Consider the following 19470-nt stretch of genomic DNA (forward strand, 5'->3'; position numbering starts at 1 on the left):
CCTGCTTTGGGCAGGTCATTTAGCGGCAGATATGAGGTCCTGGCTATTATTCCCAGCTGTATGATGTACGAAATATATACCCCCCTCCTCGCCGCTTTTGTGGCGATGAAGTAGTGCTACTATGCGTTGCATGCTTGCGCAGCGCATAGCAGCGTTAAACTTTTAGTCTTGAAGATGATATCCTGCGCTTCGCAAGGCGTTCGAGTCACGCGATTATAATTAAATGCGCGTAACGCCGGCAAAGCGGGGAGCGCGCGTGAAGCGTCTGAGTAGCGGAAGTGCCGATCTTATCAGTATCAGTACGCTCGTTCTCGCCGCTGAGAACAGGTGGCGCCACTGATCTCGCGCGCGCGCGTGTTTGTTCCTTGGAATTGGTAAAAACAGTCCTGTCGTTGTTGATGCCTTAAGAACTAAAATGTCAAGCTGTTTACCAGTTATTTCCTTCTTTTGCTAAATGGTTTGATACCGAGAGGCCATGTGCTCTTCGAACTAGAAATATGAGGGGCCCATGTCCCCAGCACTATTTAAAAACTAATAAGGAATCACGATGAGTTAATCTTAAGTTCCATTAATAGTTGCTGTAGTAGCGAAACAAATGACAGTTATCGTTATCAAGGCAAATCACTGGTTCCTGTGGCTCTGAGATTCGTTTTATCTCAGCTTGCTCCTCCGGTCTGTTTCTTGTCTTCCTACCTATGAAACGTTAACATAAACAGTTCATATCAGTGCTTTTAATTTCAAGATACGAAATAGTTCAGGTATGCTGTGCGGCAAAAATTAAACTTAACTTCCATATTGGTTAAAATAGAATACAAGTGCTTGCCTTTAACAACTTTATATAGGGCAAGAATGATACTAATATTAAAAAAAAAAAAAAAAAAACATCTCGTGAGATGTTTGCAGCATTGCTAAAGGCAGGGGACATTTGGCCCAAACAAGACGCCGAGTAAGGATCATGATCACTATAATGGGTATTTATGAGCCAACGTGCCTCTCGCCCCAGGACACAGTAATAGGCGATTGGGCTCCGGCTGTCACAGGCTTTAGCTGTCACCTCTGCCAGTTCGAGATGCGAGGGGCGCTTCGAAGCTCAATTACCAATAGTAGTGTACGTGAGCCTGAATGGGCTCGAGCTACCCTGCCTTTCAAAGTGCTGCAAGGGTGTTCTGAGGCGGAGTACAGGGGCAGTAACAAATTTTTATTCCCTGTCAGCTCTAGGAGGAGAGGGAACAGTCCGCAAAGTGTTAAAAATAGAAAGTTAATAATAGAAAGTGATGGAACACTATCGGCTAGGGGAATAGGGTAATAGCGGGGTGCGAGTGAGCATGCCCAGAGTGATTACCTCACCCCTCACATATTCATGGCGGAGCTCCGCGCATGCGCATTGTCGCCCCGCTATTCTGCAAGGCTTGTTTTCCAACCAAAAGCTCTCGTTCCCCATTCGTCACGCTCCCTCCCTGTCTCACTTTCGCGAATCGCCAGCATGAATGCGCCATTGAAAGGCGTCCGCCTCTTATCGTTGCGACAAAGACTGCGAATGTGTCGTCTGGGAACTAAACCGTTTGGTTGGAAAACAAGCCTTGCAGAGAAGATGACTTACAGATTTCTGCAAATGGTCCAAAGCTCTCTATTATCAACAAAATATAAAATTATACTCCGTCGCACAAGATGTTTGCATCACTGCCAAAGGCAGAGGCACCCCGTTCCAATCAGGATCACGTTCACTACAATAGGCCTATGCGCCTCTCGTACCCCAAATTGGCGGAGGTTACAGTAAGAGCACAATTCTCTACGATAGTGCCCAGGGCCAAAAGGCACTTAGGAGCACAATAGCAAGAGTTTCTCTGCCTTTCGTAGTGCTGCAGATATCTTGTGAGACAAAGTACAGGATTTGATATTATGTGTGTCCTCCACTAAAATATTCCCTGGAAAGTCGCGCGTTGTCCTGTCTACCTGCCTTGTGTTCGTCTGTTCTGCGCAAACTTCTCTCCCATACAATCATGAGCCAACAGCCCAGCAACGCGTTTTACTACAAGATTATAGAGGGCTAAAAATTAAATGAACAAAGAAACAGCTCGTTTACTGCAGCGAAAATGGACCTCTTACATTGCGAAGGCTCTGGGTTCTAGATAGGTACTTCTGATTCGCTTTCAAAGCTTCGCGGTAGGATTTATTCTTACTTTGGCGCCTAATTTTTTGTGCCTTCTCTTCAAAATATCTCTCCTCAGCGGTGTCGTCCCAGATCGCGAGACCAGGCTCATAAACTTTCACGGGCGTCGCGATGGGCGGAGGATTATAAAATGGCATTCTTCTTCTCAGCGGCGATCGCTGCTTCTCGGCGCGCGCTTCTTTTTTCGTAGCGCTGCGTACAGAGAGGGCGCTCTCCTTCCGCTCGCTCGCGCGGCGGTGGCGCGGCGTGGTTAGGCGTGACGTCATGCTGTTGAAGTCACGTGCATGCACCTCTCCCCATATAAAACCTGCTCGACCCTCCAGCGTCATAGTTCTTTTGCGTGATGTGTGCGTGAGGGAGCAATGTTAAAGTCGCTCGTATCGCCGCACTACCCAGCCGTGGAACCCGTAAGTACACTGTTTGTAGACACGCGCGCGACAGCTGTGGCCTTTGTTGGGTTGTATAAATATTTTTTTGGCGCGCTGGTATGAGATGTCACTTTCGCAAATTAAGCGACTGTCGGAGTAATTTTTGCACATTTTCATTGCCATTTGGGTTTTTCGCATGTATGTGAGATGTGTTTAGAAAACATTTATGTGTAAAATACGCGACTAACTTGCATAAAAATTTGATCAACATAGATGTTTCGGTGTCAATTATGTATTTGTAAGAGCACCAGTTTACCTTGGTTTCGAAACATGCGTAACTGTTGGGACTGTAACCATGGTCACTCAAGTAGGCGGCTTGGCTGGTGAGGAGAGTAATTACACGTTCCCTAATTATTTCTTTCATGCGAACGTCTGCTAACATATGACAACATCGGGTACAAACTCTGCACTTAGGTGAGCGATGAGCCAGACGTGTGGGCAGTGCCACCAGCGTGAGCAACGGCAGCGGACCCCCTGGAAAGATCTTTCGTATGCGCCGTCGCGATCGCGTTTATTTGCACCTGTTTGTTTGCCATCGTACGTCGGAATAAGCGGAGCCACATGGAGGAGCCCATTTTTACGCCCTCCTTTGGTTTTTAGTCTTTTTTCCTCCTCCCTCCCACCGTGTGCCGAGAGTGCCAGCAACAAGTTAGCAAGCATCACACGACTACACGATGAGGGCCGTGGCAACCGGTTTGGCGAGGATGTACATGCCCACAGTGGCTCAGCAGCGTTACAGCTCGTGAAGAGGCTGCCCGCAAGGCCTTCTAATGGCGAATTCGTCTCGCGCGCACACCCATCGCTAGCTAGTGGCTGCTAGACTCCCGTTCCCCCCGCTCCGGCTAGTCTGGACCCCCCGATGTTGTGCTGAACGCGCCTGGGAGAAGCCGCAACCTCTGCACACCCTTACCTGAGCCCAGTGTCCCCTATGACGAGCCTGGTATAACTCAGCTTGCCAACGTTCGTCTCAACTCATACCGTTATCCAAAGTGGTGCGCCGGTAGATAGCAGTGATCAGGACAGCGCTAGTGTCTTGTGTAGTACTGTCATAAAACGTGTGTTTCTGCAGCCTGCTGATTCTTATTCCAATGTGTGCTTCTTCACCGCAGCGCCACCAACTGGTCCCTAGTCCAAGCCACTCCGCTGGCATAGCCAGTCCCGTCTCCATGGCCGATACGTGGGGCATGAACGATCTGGGCGTGTGGTTCGACGAGTCCGAGAACAACAACAATGCACCGCTCTTGTGCCGGATCAAGCAGGAGCCGCAGTCAGCTCCTTCGTCGCCCCAGTCGTCGTGCATGATGAACCACGGCAGCAACAACAGCAGCGCCAGCATGCTGGACTATCCCGCGTTACTCGAGGAACTCGTGAATGTGACCAAGAACTGTGTGGCGCCTCCGCGCTCGACGCCAACGGCGATAGCCGCTGCGGCCCCGGCTGCGCCTCCCAACGCCACGATGGTGGCCCAGCCGGGCAGTCCCAGCATGTACGACGAACCGTGCTCCGGATTAGTGCGCTGCCAAGCCGCGCCCATGTACGGCGCGGCTGGAACTACCGGCACCGTCAAGCCGTGTCGTCCTCCGCCGCCTTCGTACGACCAGCGGCTCACCATAAAGACTGAGGACTGTGCCGAAAGTGATGCGGATTGTTGCACGTCACTGTCGGCCGACAAGATCGACCAGATTCGTCTGCTCGCCATGCAACAAGCGGCTAAGGACATCGACGTCGCCTGCCAGATCCTCAACATCTCGCCGAGTGAGTGACCTTATTAACCGTTGCCATTCCTCCGTCGCTTCGACTGACATCTCGTGAAAGCTAGTTTAGGAGACACCGAGAATATGGAACAAAACGTCAGGCGATCATATTCTGAGAAATTTTGTCAGGACATGCACTTGTGTAACAAAGCAAGCCCCAGCAATCCACAGTCTAACTAGGTAGGCGGATTTCGCACATGAAAGAAAGCTGCAACGCCTACATGCCGAAGAATATGGCTGCAGCAACGACTAGAGGCGCGAAAGCGAGCAATTAACCTTTTCAACTATGCGGTACAAATTCATTCTTACATCTCAGACAACGTGTCATAAGGCGTCATCGTTTGAACTTTTGATGCGCTTGCAGAGCCCATATGGAGCGATGTTTGAGTCCACTATAGTTACGAGCATAGTGTGCGTCAGTCGCTTCGGATGTAGGTGCGCGATGCAATTGCGCTCACCAGATATTTTCGCGCGTGTTCAAGTTTACTCTTGGCGTTCGCCTGCCTGTTGCTTTATTGCCAGCCAGAATCGTCGAAGTGCTAACACTTCATTTGGGTAAGCAATAACGATTAACATTTCCCTAAAGAATCATCGACATATACAACCCCTCGCCTGCATGTAAAAAGCTTCATAATGGTAGTTCGCTAAAGGGGCTTACACGACTAATAGTTTAGTTTTTCCTTAACGCCTCATAGCCTTGGCTGCTGCATTACTTTTTGTTAGTTGTGCTGTAGTCATCATCGGGCTTACTCAGCAACGACACGCAGCAGCTATTCTGTAGTTCTGAATCGAGTCTAAAGTATTCTTCAACTTCCAAAACAGGCAATAAATCACGGTAAACTTCCATTTATACTGATCAGTTGCGTAATGCTTGGTATAACGATGTCCACTGTGCATGTCGCTTGATTACTGTACGCATCCTTAAACTACATCACAGTCTTGGTATGTCTGAGGATCTATGAGTGTTTTCTATTAAAGGGCGACGTTGAATAAAATATGTGGAATATAAATTTGAAGGGGCATCGATCCACAATCCCCTCACACTGTTTTCAAGGCGTTTCGAGTTGGGCCTGAATGTGATCGCTGTGACGCCTTCGCTGGCTCGGAATTTCTTTTTGTTTTCGAAAATATTGATTGAACAACGTATTAACTGACTTATTTTTACCACAAAACGAAATAATCGTTCATTTCTGCGTACAGTGTACAACTAGTTCCAACTTCACAGCTGCAGTTCTGACCATTTGGCGCATACCTGTGCCTGTTTTGTTCGCCCAAAGAATGAGTCGATTATACGACCATTCGGATTTGTGAGAGCTGCCAGGTTTTCTACATAAAACTAAGGCGGTGAAAACAGCGTTGCAGCCAAACCTGAATTCGTTTGCAAAACAAATGAATCTGGGCGTTTCATGTGATGACGCAAAATAAGCCGAATGATTCTCTTTGAAAACCTTTCCAAACTGATTTATTAGAGCTTATGAAGCGCTGCTGAATTACAAAGATATGATTGATGCCCGTCTGTGGTACTTTTATATACAGTCGTCATTCACTACCCACAGTGTGAGGAAAATCATGATCAATCTTGTTAAACAAAGGCAGAGAGGGCAACAAAAACAAAGTATTTGTCAAGGCTCTCAGCATATGCTTTTGTAGCTAGCGAAACCTTTTGCAGCCTGCTTGCCCTATCATGTTCCACTTCACCGGCCAACGCCCTTCTAGGCGTGTCCCCAGCAAGAGCTTTCGAAATGTCAGCGCGTTTCCTCTATTTGCATTGATTACCACTGACCCGCATCGCAGGTGGGGTACTTGTACCTTCAAAAATGTTTTACATTCAGGTGTCATAATAAGAGGTCGCGTACAGGAAAGACAGGCGTATTAACTCTCTCTGATCGGTGGGTTTATCTATGCGCGCCCGTTTTACAGCGCAATTAAATACGAACGCCGCCTTCTCACAGCAGCGCCGGACACCTCTCATATAAAAAATGATCCTAAGCGGCGAAAAAAACAACAACAAAAGTAACGAAGGAAAACTATATCCCTGTTAAATGTCCAGAATGCAACGGCGAATGAAGCCAATAGCGTCAGTTCTCAACGCTGGTCCTCCTCCAAAGGGAAGGACATCAGCCTTTGTCCATGTCTCCCTAGGCTGAGCAGTGTCTAACCTTTCTGGGGACGGAACGCTATCGCCAACATAACGCCCCTTGTCACTTTCTGGGGAGATGTATAATAGGGGAACCCAATCGGTTAGGAGCGTATGGGGATAGCAGGGTGGCGACTGTGCATGCTTAGATTGATTGCCATACCCCTCGCCTATTCATCTCAACATTCTGCGTATGCGCATTGTCACCCCGCTATTACAATATCCTCTTATCCGGTTGGGACCACCTGTTCTAAATCTCGCTACTGGCACGACAGGCGAATAGTTATTTTGTGCCTGATTTGCTAAGGAGGTTATTCTCTCTCGATGCCATTGGCTAGGGAGTTCGCTTTGAGGCATTTGCCGCTGCATTCTTGACTTGTAACCGACCAAGCAGTTTCACTTTGCTCCAGTGTATTCAGAAGTGCGTCTTGGTGAGTTTCGTGAAATGTGGGCAGTTTCGGTGCCATAATTTTGACCTTTCTTTTCTGTCATATGTATCGCCAACACAGATCCGTACCAGTGGAGCGTCGCCAACGTTCACTCGTGGTTGGTCTGGACACAACAGCAGTATGGTTGCCCACCGTTCAGGACCGACTACTTCAATATGAACGGCGCCGCACTGTGCTCGCTCAGCGAGGAAGACTTCCGACTTCGAGCACCAGGGTCGGGCGACATCTTGAGCGCCCAGCTGGAGATATTCAAGTCCGGTGAGAAAACTTTTGTTATTGCTGGCTTCACCGGTACTGCTCAGGTCATTAGAAGATAAAATCGTTTATGTTCAAATTGTGCGCTCCCATTTACGTCGTAATTAACTGGGCACAAGCGCTGATGCGTGTATACCTTCGTTCAGCTTTAGAGGCATGGAAACTATACTGTAGCTGCCGTACAAACTCCGCTTAATGTCGTACCCAGGGAAATATTTATTCGTGTTCCGAACTGAGGCATCTTGCAGGTGCTCCTAATCTATAATTGAATCAGATCAAATTCCGGGATTTGCATAGACAAACTTGTTGCTGTTGTGTTGTGGGTTACCCGACAGGCTTGCTTCAGATTATGACTGAAATAGCTTGGCAAGCATAGGGTGTTTTTAGCTGCAAAACACATATTTTATCGACGGACGCATCTACAGCTGAACCGTAATTCTGCGGCTGCATAGAAATCGTCTTTTTTTTTTTTTTCTTGTCTGGCATCTTCAGCGCGGTAACTTCCACAGTAAAGTGCGGCTGATAACCTCAGACATCTAACCAAGTACGACAGGCGTACCCTATCGAGATGACCGGAGGGTCTTCGTCAGTAATTAACTTTTACAGGCGGAAACTTTTGGGAAAACGAACGGCCTTTTGCGCTCCTGATATCAAGTGGCCTTCAGCTAAACTAGCGAGTTCTGGAATAGGGCGAACCTATCGGTTAGGCGAATGGCGGGGCGCCAAAGCACAGAATGCTACGCTGATAGGGTTAAGCGTGTGGCTAAGTGCGGTTAGCGCCCCCTAAAAGCTCCGACAGTATATCCTACTGTAGTCATCGTCTCCGCACATTGTATATATATATGAAGGAAAGAAGCCAACAGTCGGAGAGGCCAAGGAAAGCGTTGGGGATGGTACTTTATGGGTTTTTTTTTAATGTTTACTTGGATAATCACAGAAATGAGTAATGTAATCTGTTTAGGGGAAAGATAATTAAACACAAAGTAGAAGAAAAAGCAACGTGCCCATGGTGGGAACCGAACCCACGACCTCCGAATATCGCGTCCGGTGCTCTTCCAAATAAGCTACATCGGCCGCTGTCCCCCCTGCTACTTGTTTGGGTATTTAAGTATATATATATATATATATATATATATATATATATATATATATATATATATATATATATTACTCTGTCCGGGTTGTAGAATTTTCTTGCTTTGATTTCATTTACTAAATGTTGCGTCGGCCAGGGGAAGCGTGAAATCAAAAATTAATTTTTATGATGTAAACTTCCGCCGTGTGCTTCGATTTTTCTATGCCCTGTTGTCTGTACTTTTTCCTCTTTAACTTCGTCTCACAATTAAGATGTTTTCAGCACTGTGAAAGGCAGAGGCACCCCGGTCCAATCAGAATCACGCGCGCTACAATAGGCAATTGTGCTCCTACGCGCCTTTCGCCCCCCCGAATTGGCTGGGGTGACAGTAAGACCACATTTCTCTTTTATAGTGCACAGGGGCGAGAGGCACTTATGAGCACAATTGCAAGAGCTACTCTACCCTTCCCAGTGCTGCAGACGAAGTATAAAACATGCTCTTTGGGTACGCAATCTTCATATTCCAGCACCACTGAGTGTAGTTAGTCGCTAGGGTCCAGCTGGGGGTTTACTGAGAAATAGGGCGTGTAGTACATGTAATGTCTCAATCAAAGTCCCAAAAAGTGTATGGATACATCGGAACTACCGAGAAACACAGAAGATTTTAGCAGGATCATCGTTAGGCGACTTTCGATTTTCCGCTGTTCCACTCATGTCTTGTGAGCCTACTGGAAAGACTAGGCAGACTGCTCTCTTTTTTATGAACAGCTGAAACGTGTGTACATAGCAACGTACACAATACGAGACTTACGTCCTTTCTGGGAACGACGTCAAAGTCTCCTTCTAATCGGTGGTTGAACTCTAAACATGCCTATAACTCCGCTTCCTGCAGCTCACAATAGTACTCCGCCGTGGCATTTATGACGTCTCGGGCTATGTGTTCATACCGTTGTCTGCCATAAAGCTGCCACCGCCAAGAAAAGTACCGGCTTGGGTAACGTCAGCTTGTACGGAGGCTTGGAAGAAACAGACAGGTAGAAATGAATCCGCGAAATGTATACTTAAATAAATAGGCGGCAGAACAATTAAAATTTCTATCTTACTTTTGCAAGACAGCAGTGCACAGGCAGGCCAGTGCTTTATTATTTGTACGACGGACGTTTGAAAACTCTAGACGGATCGCAGAAATAGTCTGTCTACTGAATTTTGTACTCTGGATATAACTTTTTAATTCAAACGGGCATTGTCGGAAGTGCATGGTCTCTTCTACAGAAACCCATGAAATCGAGAGTGTTGACTAACTCTGCTCTCTCGTTTGAACATTGTCCCCATGCAGCGGCGCATATGCGGACAACAGAGCAAAGCCATCACCATCAACAGCCGTCGGGCCAGCGGTCACCCACGCAGTTCTGCCCCGAGGACAGCGTGCTCGACCTGGCGAGCCTCCTGGGCCAGACCATCTCGGGCAGCGGGACGCCGGACGCCTCGCCGCCGCGCACGTCTCCCCTCAGCCACCATAGCGACAGCCACAGCGACGCCACCCACAGTGATGGTGAGTGGCGACGCATAAGACTTTGAACCGCGAGAAAGGATTGTAGAAACGGCTCGCCTACGGTTCCACGGCATCCGTACGCATGTACAGAGTTTCCAAAAGAAAGCACGAGTGCATTTATAGCAACGTTCACTCGTTCAGCTATCAGCCCCTCCCTTCCTACCAGAGGACGACCCGATAGCCTTGCAAGGTACTGCTCGAGGAGTTAGCATACGCTGAAATTGGATACGAAAAAGCAATGAACAGTGCATTCAAGAGAGAAGTGAGGATATAAATTTCCACAACAGAGAAAAACAGTTGTTTAAATGATGTGAAACGCGGTACATAGGCCTATTCGCGCCGTTCGTGCTTCATGGGAGTGATGCGCTTGCTGATTGAATATATTGTTGGCAAAAACCAAACTTGCTTTAATTTGTTATAGGGCAGCAGCAGTTTGTCCCTCGCTGCAGTGGTTGCGTTTGTAGGCGGTGCTTGGCAGAAAAATCGTCGCGGCACGTGTTTCTGTGGTGCTTGATATAGTGGTCCTAGTTTTTTTTTTTTTTTTTTTTGATGAGGTTAGTCCAGTGAAGTAAGCTCAGTGGAGCAGAGCATCTATGTAACAGCCTCACCAGCCCGCATAATACAAATGTTTCACCCTCCGCACTTAGTGGCTGATTCCGCGGTTGACATCGAGGGCGGGGTGAATCTTGTGTCAGTGACGAATGGCAGAGATGGGCGTATTTGGAATAGAATCTTGGGATCGTTCCGATCAGAACTATAAATCGATGAGCCTTGAAAGTCATTGCAAAGGCGGACATTTCCGTTTCCTTTCTTATGATTTTGCAGCTTGAACGCAACATTCGCGAATATTATAATGAATCAACTAAGTCGCAGCCAGTACAGGTGCGATTACTAAGTAACAGGCCGTCACTGTCAGGAAAGAACTCCAGGCTGAGCCGCTGAGGTGTCATGAAATCATTAAAGTGAGAGTGGAGGTTGGAGAATAGTGGCCGCCATCCCGACTGTAACAAAGCTAGCAAGAAAGAGCGCCGTGTCTGCGCACTCTACAAGACATCTCGGACTCCTGTGCGCGGATAGCAGCCGTGAAATGACGCATCCTCAGGCTCGAGTCTGGAGGACCCTTTCCATCGCCGGCGACGTGGATCGCGCCACGCGCCATAAAACACTCGCCCAGCGGACGCAACCCACCAGATGACGCCTTTCCGTCGGCGTCCTTACGGCAGCGTAGCTGTTGCTACCACAACGGCGACGGAACGACAGGAACAAACCAACAAAGAAAGAGAATTGCGCATGGCTCAGCGCCGGCGGGAGCAGGCCTCTACGTTTCCGCTGATAGTAGTGTATGGCGCTCTGATGGCGTGGCCGCTCGCTGTCGCGTCCGCGTAGATGTAGTGAGCCGAGCCGGCACTACTACCACGCTTGGTGCTGCTGGGCTTTGCTTTCTCGGATGTGCGCAGTGCCTTCTTTTTCGCGTGAGTTTCGGCCGCTTTCGAGGCCTTCCAAATTACACATTCAACGCCGCCCAACACTGGCTACCAGTCACGCCGGTTCTCCGTTCGTCTCTCTCTCTTTTGCTTTTTGTTTTTCTCCTTCAACAAAGGACCGCTAAAGTAGGCAGACGCAGAGGAGGAGGCTAGTATACGTGGGCGATGGATGCCTTGAGAAAGCCGGCAGGCGTGGGCGAGGGGGTGGCTTCGAAACTGCAGGGATGAGATAACGCGAGCCCCGTAGGGCTGTTCGATAGGGGGGAGGAGAGAGGCAGGTGGAATTGGTAGTTGGCAGCGGGTTGCAGTGCGACGACGAGGGAGGGAGAAAGCTATTGGCCCTCAAAAGGTATCCCTCGTGCGCGCGCTCTCGCGTACAAAAACAAACACACGCAGGCCAGAGAGGCACGAAAATTTCCCAATTTGGAGCCGGCGAGCTTTTCGAGCCTCGGGGGCCGCAGCGGCGACCGGCAAGGCAGCAACAGAGGAGGATTGAAAGAGCTGGCTTGCTCGACGTACTCTCTCCTCCCTCCTCCATCCCCGGTTGAGGAACCGGTGCAAGAGCGCCTGGAAAAGGCATCGGCTTCTCCAGAAGCCTAACCTGACTCGGGTCAGAGCCGCCGCCGCGGCTACTACCATCTTCCCGAACGGCAACCTGTTCTTCCACTTCCCGCCCATCGCGGCGAGAGTGGGGAGAGGCGGTGAGGGGGAGCTAAAAACTGGCTCGAACGATGCTCGTGCTGCTGCTGTGGACCGAGCCAAGAAGTTCGCTGGACGCTCCGAGGAGGCCCCGACGCTGGAATGCGGCCGTTCTACCGGCGATTGGGCCTGGAATCTTTATAGCCGCCGCCGCCGCCGTAGCTGGCTCGCCTCCCTCTCGGCGGCGGCGATGGGCGTCGGCTCCTCTCGCTTGGCTTCTTCCACTTTTAGGGGCGATCCTCCTCTCCATCTTCCTCCTCTTGTTTCGACCTCACCGCGTCGTCCCTTCTCCAGCGCGCGGATGGAACAGGGCGTGGTGGATTACTCCGGAGCGCTCCGGAGCTACTCGAGCCCGCTCCCCCCTCTCGTCCACCTACCTTTTCGGGTGTTGCCGTTGCGCGGCGGAGGGCGAGGAAAAGTTTCATTTCGGGGTGCGCTCGCGTACTCAGTCCTGGCCGCCGCCGACTTTTTTCTTCCTTCCCTTACCTGCCTGTAAGCTGCTCGTTGATTCAGTCGCAGGGGCAACGGTCTGGAGCGGCGGCCGGTCCCATCTCCTTCCTTCTTTCTCTCTCTCTCCCGTCTTCTTCCCCGCGGTCGTTTCGCCTTGTGTTTTTCTGGCCTCCTCCCGTTTCGTTTATCGTCGCCTCTCCTCCAGGCCCCTTTCTCGCGGCCCGTCCCGGGACAGGCCGAGCCGAATTGATCGTTGGCTTTCAGGTTTCGGCTGGCGGCGCACCTGCCTGTCCGATGGTGGTGCCTCTTCCCGGCAGGCCCCCGAAACAAGCGGGAGCGGACTTTCATTATCTCTTCTGGCTCGCTTGGCTTCGAAGCGAATGAATATACATACACTCACATGCACAGCGGCTCTTCTCTGTTCGCCACGGCTTCAGGGAGGATGGTTGCTGCTGCACCCGCTCATTTCTCTCCAGCTTCGTCGCTTTTTTTTTTTTTATTTTAACCGTTTCATTTTTGGGTGATTACCGCTTCTGCTGGACGGCGGTGCCGCTTCAGAAAGAACAAGTGGACGATTCGTGGTGCAGTGTTATTTCCAGTGGCTCTCGCTAAGCTTACAGATGCACGACACATCTGGACCAATTCCAAGGGCTTTGGAGCCCGCAGTATCAGGTGGTGCGGGGCCAGAACTTCTCAGTGGTCACGGTGTCATTAGCGCGCAAGGTGCATTCTTTTGCGGACGCGGTCGTCGCCGTTTTGGTTGGGTGATGGGGTGGGAAGGTTTCGATGATGCCAATCTGCTTCGACCAATAATAGTATAGCTTAACTGGCTCGAGGTACTGCGAACCGAACCTTGCTGTTTTTAACTGTGACAAAGGTAACAAGTGCATTGACAAAGCTGTGCTCAAGGCCTGCTACACTAGTGTCTAGCAACGCAGGAAGATTTCAGCAAAGAAACAAAACAAAAAAGAACGTAAAATCAGCGCTTGTAAATGTTAGGCCCGCATCAGAACGTTGAGACTTCCAACCAAAAAGGTGACCTTTTGCATCATAGTCACCTCTCTGCTGCCCTCTTTTAAAAAGGTCTTAAGTCACCATATTTTGGCTCCAGTCAGTTTTGGGCAACTCGTGTTCGAAGCCTGTCGCGCAATAGTTCGATAAGCGCAGTTTCTTACTAGATGCAATGTAGAATGGAACGGAGCCAAGCTTGAATGCTTGGGAGACGGTAGCTGCGGAGGCGACCGGAAAAGGGAAGAATGGCTGGCGAGGCAATAGGTGGCAGAAGCCACTGCAACGTGCGCGAGGCGCTCACGGTTCGCCGCGTCGAGCAGCGAACCTTGAACAGTAGCACACCTGCCACCGAGATGTTCTTCAACTGTTGCCTTGTGTGCCCCGGTGCGGTCGCGCTCAACCGTAAACGCTGCGGCCAAGGGAAACCGTTGGCTGTGCGCACATTCTCACTGCGGGTTAGCGTCGTGCTACTGTACCGGTTTTGCTCGCGTCGACGCTTTTGAGATGGAACTTTGCGTGCGTCGTGGCTCGCCATGTCGAAACCAGGTGTCAACCATGTGCTTCGGCTTCTTTTTCTCATCGCTTTTTCCCTCGCCTTTTCTTTCGTGCTCATCGCTGTTTCTGTATTGCCAAGAAACGTTAGGGGTCTCGTGCATTCGAGTAAGCTATATCATATAACTGAAGCCATAATAAAGACATCCACATCACGTGACTTCCGATATGCTCATCCTTATTTGTCGCTCAGGAGAACTGCAGGCCGTGCTGCTTTTCCGTTATTTAAATACGTTTCTGCTTGCTTGTTGCTACATTGAGTACTATAATTTCCAACAGCGTAACGAGGTAACATCGCGACAGTCAGCACTCTAAGAAATCCAGACTTTCTACCGTTAACGACTCTAAGGAGCCCGAAATTGTTATTGAGTAAACGTATCAGTACATCGGCAGTGGCACTTAGTTTAATATTTACAAGGCGTTGCGACTCAAGAACGTTTACTTGGCCTTGCTCTCTTTTACCAAGTGCCTGGAATGTTGGGGTTGCTGCGTAGCAGGGTCGAGCTCGTGCCTTCGACGCAGAGCACACGCGAGGGCTGTTTGCCGTTGGTTTTATTCTCATGGCCTGATGACTACTTGCTGCAATATAGCTGGGATGGGGAGCAATACACGCTGATCCGCGGAAAACCCTTCTGGCTATCATCTCTACGATGACCGTTCTCCTTTTTCCACGAGGCCGTCCTTATCTTTCGTTATCTACACGGCACCTGTTATCATACCCCCATTTCCGGCTGTGTTGCTCTCGCTGACGCATAGAACGTCGTTATAGAGCTTCCACTGCTGCATATGAAGTGGTAAAGACGATTATAAGTGACGTGGAAGCCTTAGAAGACGCTGCACTGACCAATGGACTTCTAGTGGCGCTTCTGAAGCCAATATGCAGCCGGCAAAGAACTGCACTGCTCTCCAACGACAGTTTTTAGTGATATATATTAGAAACAATAAACATCTTTTCATCTTTATCTATGATTATTCATTCTAGTCTCAGTTCCTAATGATAACAAGAGCGCCTTATCTTAGGAGAATTCTTTATGTAAAGGGGCTGGATGGATAAAGGCGTTGTACACTCTCCAGGCTCGGTTTTGAACGCTCGCTCTAATGCCCTGTAATGTGTAAGGCTGTCTAATGACAACCAGCCTTCCCTCTTCTCATTCGAGGAGAAAAAACATGGCCTCGCTGCAAACAACAAAACAAATAAAACTCACGGGATTATTTAGTTCTGGAGTCTCGCGAGCTTTTCTTTCTAGGAACTGACCTTTCGCACTTGACTTCTTGTTTGTGTGGGCGCGTTCATGTACCACCACCAGTGTTCTGGTTTCTGACCTGCGTCTTCTCTTTTCTTATCTCCGCAGACGAAGGGAGCGACACGAGTAGTGACATTGCCGAGCGCTGCCTGGCCTCCGGTGGCGTCGTGGCTCCTGGCGTTGGAGCGGCGGCCGTTCGCGCCCCGTCCTCGTCACACATCCACCTTTGGCAGTTCCTCAAGGAGCTTCTGCAGCAACCCCAGTTGTACGGCAGCTGCATTCGCTGGCTGGACCGCAACCGGGGCGTTTTCAAGATCGAGGACTCGGTGCGCGTGGCCCGGCTGTGGGGCAAGCGCAAAAACCGGCCCGCGATGAACTACGACAAGCTGAGCCGCTCCATCCGCCAATACTACAAGAAGGGTATCATGAAGAAGACGGAGCGGTCCCAGCGGCTCGTCTACCAGTTCTGCTCGCCCTACAGCTGTTGATCCCGGTTCCCTGTAAGGGCGGACTGCGCCCGGCACCCGAGGCTTGCTCAGCTGGTCCTGGGCCTCGGCCGGTGTCGTGTCCGCCTGGGTTCCCCCCGTTTTTGAACAAAACGCAAACAGTGTGCGTTGTTGTTTGTCGTACGTCGTCGCTTATCATTTCCTGTCCCCTTTCCCCCAACTGTCACGCTCTCTCTGCTACCCTTTGTTTCCACCGCTGCTGTATTTCCGCTCCTGCTGCTTTCAGCTGTTTCGCACTCTACGTTCCTTGAAAGCCTGCGGCTCTTCGCTAGATTCCCACATAAAATGTGTTTGAATGATAATGCCGCCAAGCGGATTATCAGGAATCTAGTGCATTTAAGAATAAATGACTGAGGTAATTTAACAGAAGATCTTAGGTAATTTGTAACTGCCATAATTGCATCACATGCCGTTTGAGTTATCCCTTCGATCAGTAGATCTGACGCGGTTGTCTCCAGCGCCGCACTTCGAAATCGTTAACGGTACTCCGCTAGTGTCACAGAAGGCTCTAAGGTAGTGTCCCGTTACTTACGACAAAGAGGGACTGAGGCTTTTGCTTCCATTCCACTCTAAATGTAGTCCCATTTATACAGCTTTTTCTTTTTTGCAGCCCACGCGGCAATATTCCCTAAATCCCTACCCTTTCTTCCGCCTACTCTCCGCATATTCCCGCTTTTGCTGCTTTCTTCCCTGTTTCTTTCCCCAGCCTTCCCCGTGAAACTGTCCGGCTGGCCCGGGCTCTCGCGGGGTGCCTTTCTCTCAGAGCGTGCATGCTGAGGTCTTCCTGCGCCGGCCAGCTGCCCGCGCGCGCCGCTTGTTCTCACTCCCTGTCCAAACGCTGCTATTTAACTGGTGTCGTGTATCCCCTGTTCTTGAACCCGTATTTTTGTTATTTTTTGTCTCCACTATTTATTTATTCGTGCTCCGAACTGTTGTTGCAGGTGCGGACACTTTGTATGTAGATCTCTTGTTTTCGTCACACAGACACGCACTGTGGTGATGCCTGAGGATCGCCATCTTTTTAAACAAAAAGAAAGAAAAGGAATGGAGCAAGTTAGACTTGAAAATATTTTACCGATTTTTTTTTCTCGAGTCTCCTGGTTCCCTTTTTCTTTTGCCCGTAGACGTCAATGCGTCCGTTCCACGCTCACGAGAGGACAGGAGAGAGCGAAGGAAGTAGTTTCGAAAATCATTCCTCGCCGCGTTCCTCGTTCTCGAGCATGTATTTATTTATTTCCCACCATCAGTCAAACCACGTGATTGACGGTTAGCCACCGCCAAATCATCGCCTCCACTACCACCTCATCCACCAGTTTTTATTCTTGCGAGAGAAAAACGAAAGCAAGGAAAATAGGGAGAGAAGAAAAGATTAGCGGTGTGTTAAAGGAAAACCGTCTGCTCTCTGCTGAATCCCGAAGACCGTCTCACACCTGTCTCACAGCCGACGCATGCAGACCTCACCATGAACGCAGTGTTTTTCGTTATGTGTGTTTAGCTCCTCCCCATTATACCATATTTCATGTATGCACAAAGTCTTTCGCCAAAGCGGCGGCCGGACACGAGGGAGCGGTGACGCGGGCTGAGCGACCCGTGGCAGGAGTTACCTGCGGTGAATCACGTTGTCGCCCCCGAGTTCCCTCGGTCCTCCGAAAGGGTGAGGTTCAGGACCCGAGCGTACCGCGAACGCGCCCTATGTGGGGATGCGGATCGCCAGCTTCAAAGGCGCTCGAGGGCTCCCTAAACCCTCCCGCGCTGAGGCGAAAGTGGGTCCCGTATATCCGTGATATAGCGGGCAGTATGTTCTAAGAACAACCCCCACCCCCTTTTTTAATATATATATTTTAAGTATATCGTGATGTCGTTGTTATCAAATCACGTGAGGTGAAAAGAGGAATGGGTTCGAAAAGGTGTCTGCTCTGCTTTTACGCTTTTTCTTACGCTGAGATGTTCTTTACGACTGTTAGATTTCCTCGGCCCTTTCTTCAGTTCTTAATATAATGTGCTGTGTGGATACAGTTCGCGAGAAGAGTGCTGGCATTGTGTGCAAACTTTTCTTAGCAAATGAAGTCGCCTTCCATAAAAAAAAATAAAAGTAAAAGTAAAACGTGTCCTGAACGCCTTTGACGCACGTCCAACGAGTGACGAAGGAAGCGAGGAAGCACGTAGATCACGAAATATTTTATATTTGTGTGATGCTGTCATCGGCAATGGAATAAAAAATAAAGCGATAATCTACGAAGCCATAATGACATTTCACTCTATGGTCTCACAGTATGCACCAATGATGTCTGCAGAGGCAGTCCAATCAAAATTTCAAGATTTGTCGCAGAAATAGCAGAATGCCAGGTCTCTTCTCGTAACTGCGTTAAGGTCGTGTTTTTAAAATTCACGACATCCCGCTCTTGTCTCTGTAAGGTGTTTTTCGGACGCCACGCTATTGTACAAAGTTTGTTACTACTGTGTCTGAAGTTGTGCCTTTCGCTCTTCTGTGCCTTCTCGCGTGTACCATCGTGTTGTGTATGCTTTTCGTTGTGCGCGTCTCTGGTCGCTTTGGCAACCTTGTCAATGTGGGCTTGAAGACAGCGGCTTTGATGTGTGTTGTTGTTGCGCCCGCTCGTATAGCGATATACGAAGCTAGCGATGCCATGCACATTAACCTGTTATCACCTTGTCCGTATTATAAGAAACAAAGAAGAAAGGTTGTTCATTTCGGCACAATCTGTGCAGTGCGTCTTCGATTTTTCATCTTTTGGCCACATGAGAAACGGTTTAAACTTTGATATAAGGATTGTACTGGAGGTTTTTGTTTCGAGTTCAAATAAACTTCTCGTTTATAAATACGTGACTTCTGCTTTCTCAACAATGAGCGGGTGAACTCTTTCTTCAACATGAATTTGGTTTATTGTTTTTAACGTCTCAAAACGACTCGGGCTATTAGAGTAGCCGTAGTAGAAGGATCCCGAAATTTCGACAATCTGGAGTTCTTTAATGTGCGCTGACATCTATCGGCGTCTTGCTTTCAGCCTCCATCGAAAAGCAACCGCCGCGGTCAGAATAGAACTCAAGTTCTGCGGTAGAGCGTCCCAACCCCTGATCCACTGCGGAGTGTGCGATAAGGTTACATTTCGCGTGCTTGAGAACTGCTGTTATTTACATAATCCACTTTTATTGGACATGGCCAATGTAACAAACATAGGGAAAAATGCACCAATGCGCAGTAAAAATTAACATATCATATGGAACAGTTTTTTATCATTCAATACATTAGGTAAGGTTTCTTGAAGCAAAAAAAAAACAGAAAAATGACTACAAAACTCAAAACTCACACAGAAGCGATTGCTGACGGCGAATGTGCCACACAAAAATGATGAGAGAAAGGAAAGGAAAAAAAAAAAAGGCTGTGAGTGGCATGACGCAATTTCAGCTTGACCATAGCATTTGAACGCCGAGCGAGTATAGGTGATATCCACGTGCTTAAAGGTGGCGAAAGCCTAATGTTCGGTCGAAGTATATGTTCCCTGTCGGCGGGGCGGGGCTGAACAATTTTGACACCTAGGGCAAGATTCACGAAATCTCAATGATTGAATTATGATTATGATTGAAGCGTTCACTCCTCGGTGGCTGTCCTAAACGGCCCCGTCTTCGCCCATGTCCATTCACATCGGGCTATCACGTGAAAGGAGTCGCTTTTAAGTTACCTGCAT

General features: G+C 49.2%; 1 protein-coding gene across 1 annotated transcript; it reads left to right on the top strand.

Annotated features, from left to right (window-relative positions):
* Positions 1-2500: 2500 nt before the first annotated feature.
* LOC146190665 (transcription factor ets-4-like) lies at positions 2501-18604 on the top strand. The gene is made up of 5 exons (XM_084601045.1): positions 2501-2577; positions 3708-4353; positions 6999-7196; positions 9605-9820; positions 15369-18604. The coding sequence occupies exons 1-5, from the start codon at positions 2533-2535 to the stop codon at positions 15746-15748; spliced, it is 1485 nt and encodes a 494-aa protein (XP_084457171.1). The 5' UTR covers positions 2501-2532; the 3' UTR covers positions 15749-18604.
* The last annotated feature ends 866 nt before the right edge of the window (positions 18605-19470 follow it).

Source organism: Amblyomma maculatum, chromosome 4, assembly GCF_055883805.1.
Source record: "Amblyomma maculatum isolate TAMU_Amacu chromosome 4, ASM5588380v1, whole genome shotgun sequence".
In the NCBI taxonomy this organism is placed as follows: Eukaryota; Metazoa; Arthropoda; class Arachnida; order Ixodida; family Ixodidae; genus Amblyomma; species Amblyomma maculatum.

Excerpts from the sequence above, each read along its gene's own strand:
- LOC146190665 (XM_084601045.1), top strand. The coding sequence starts at position 2,533 with ATGTTAAAGTCGCTCGTATCGCCGCACTACCCAGCCGTGGAACCC. Across the intron at positions 2,578-3,707 it reads ACTACCCAGCCGTGGAACCC|CGCCACCAACTGGTCCCTAG; the intron begins GTAAGTACACTG and ends TCTTCACCGCAG. Across the intron at positions 7,197-9,604 it reads GCTGGAGATATTCAAGTCCG|CGGCGCATATGCGGACAACA; the intron begins GTGAGAAAACTT and ends GTCCCCATGCAG.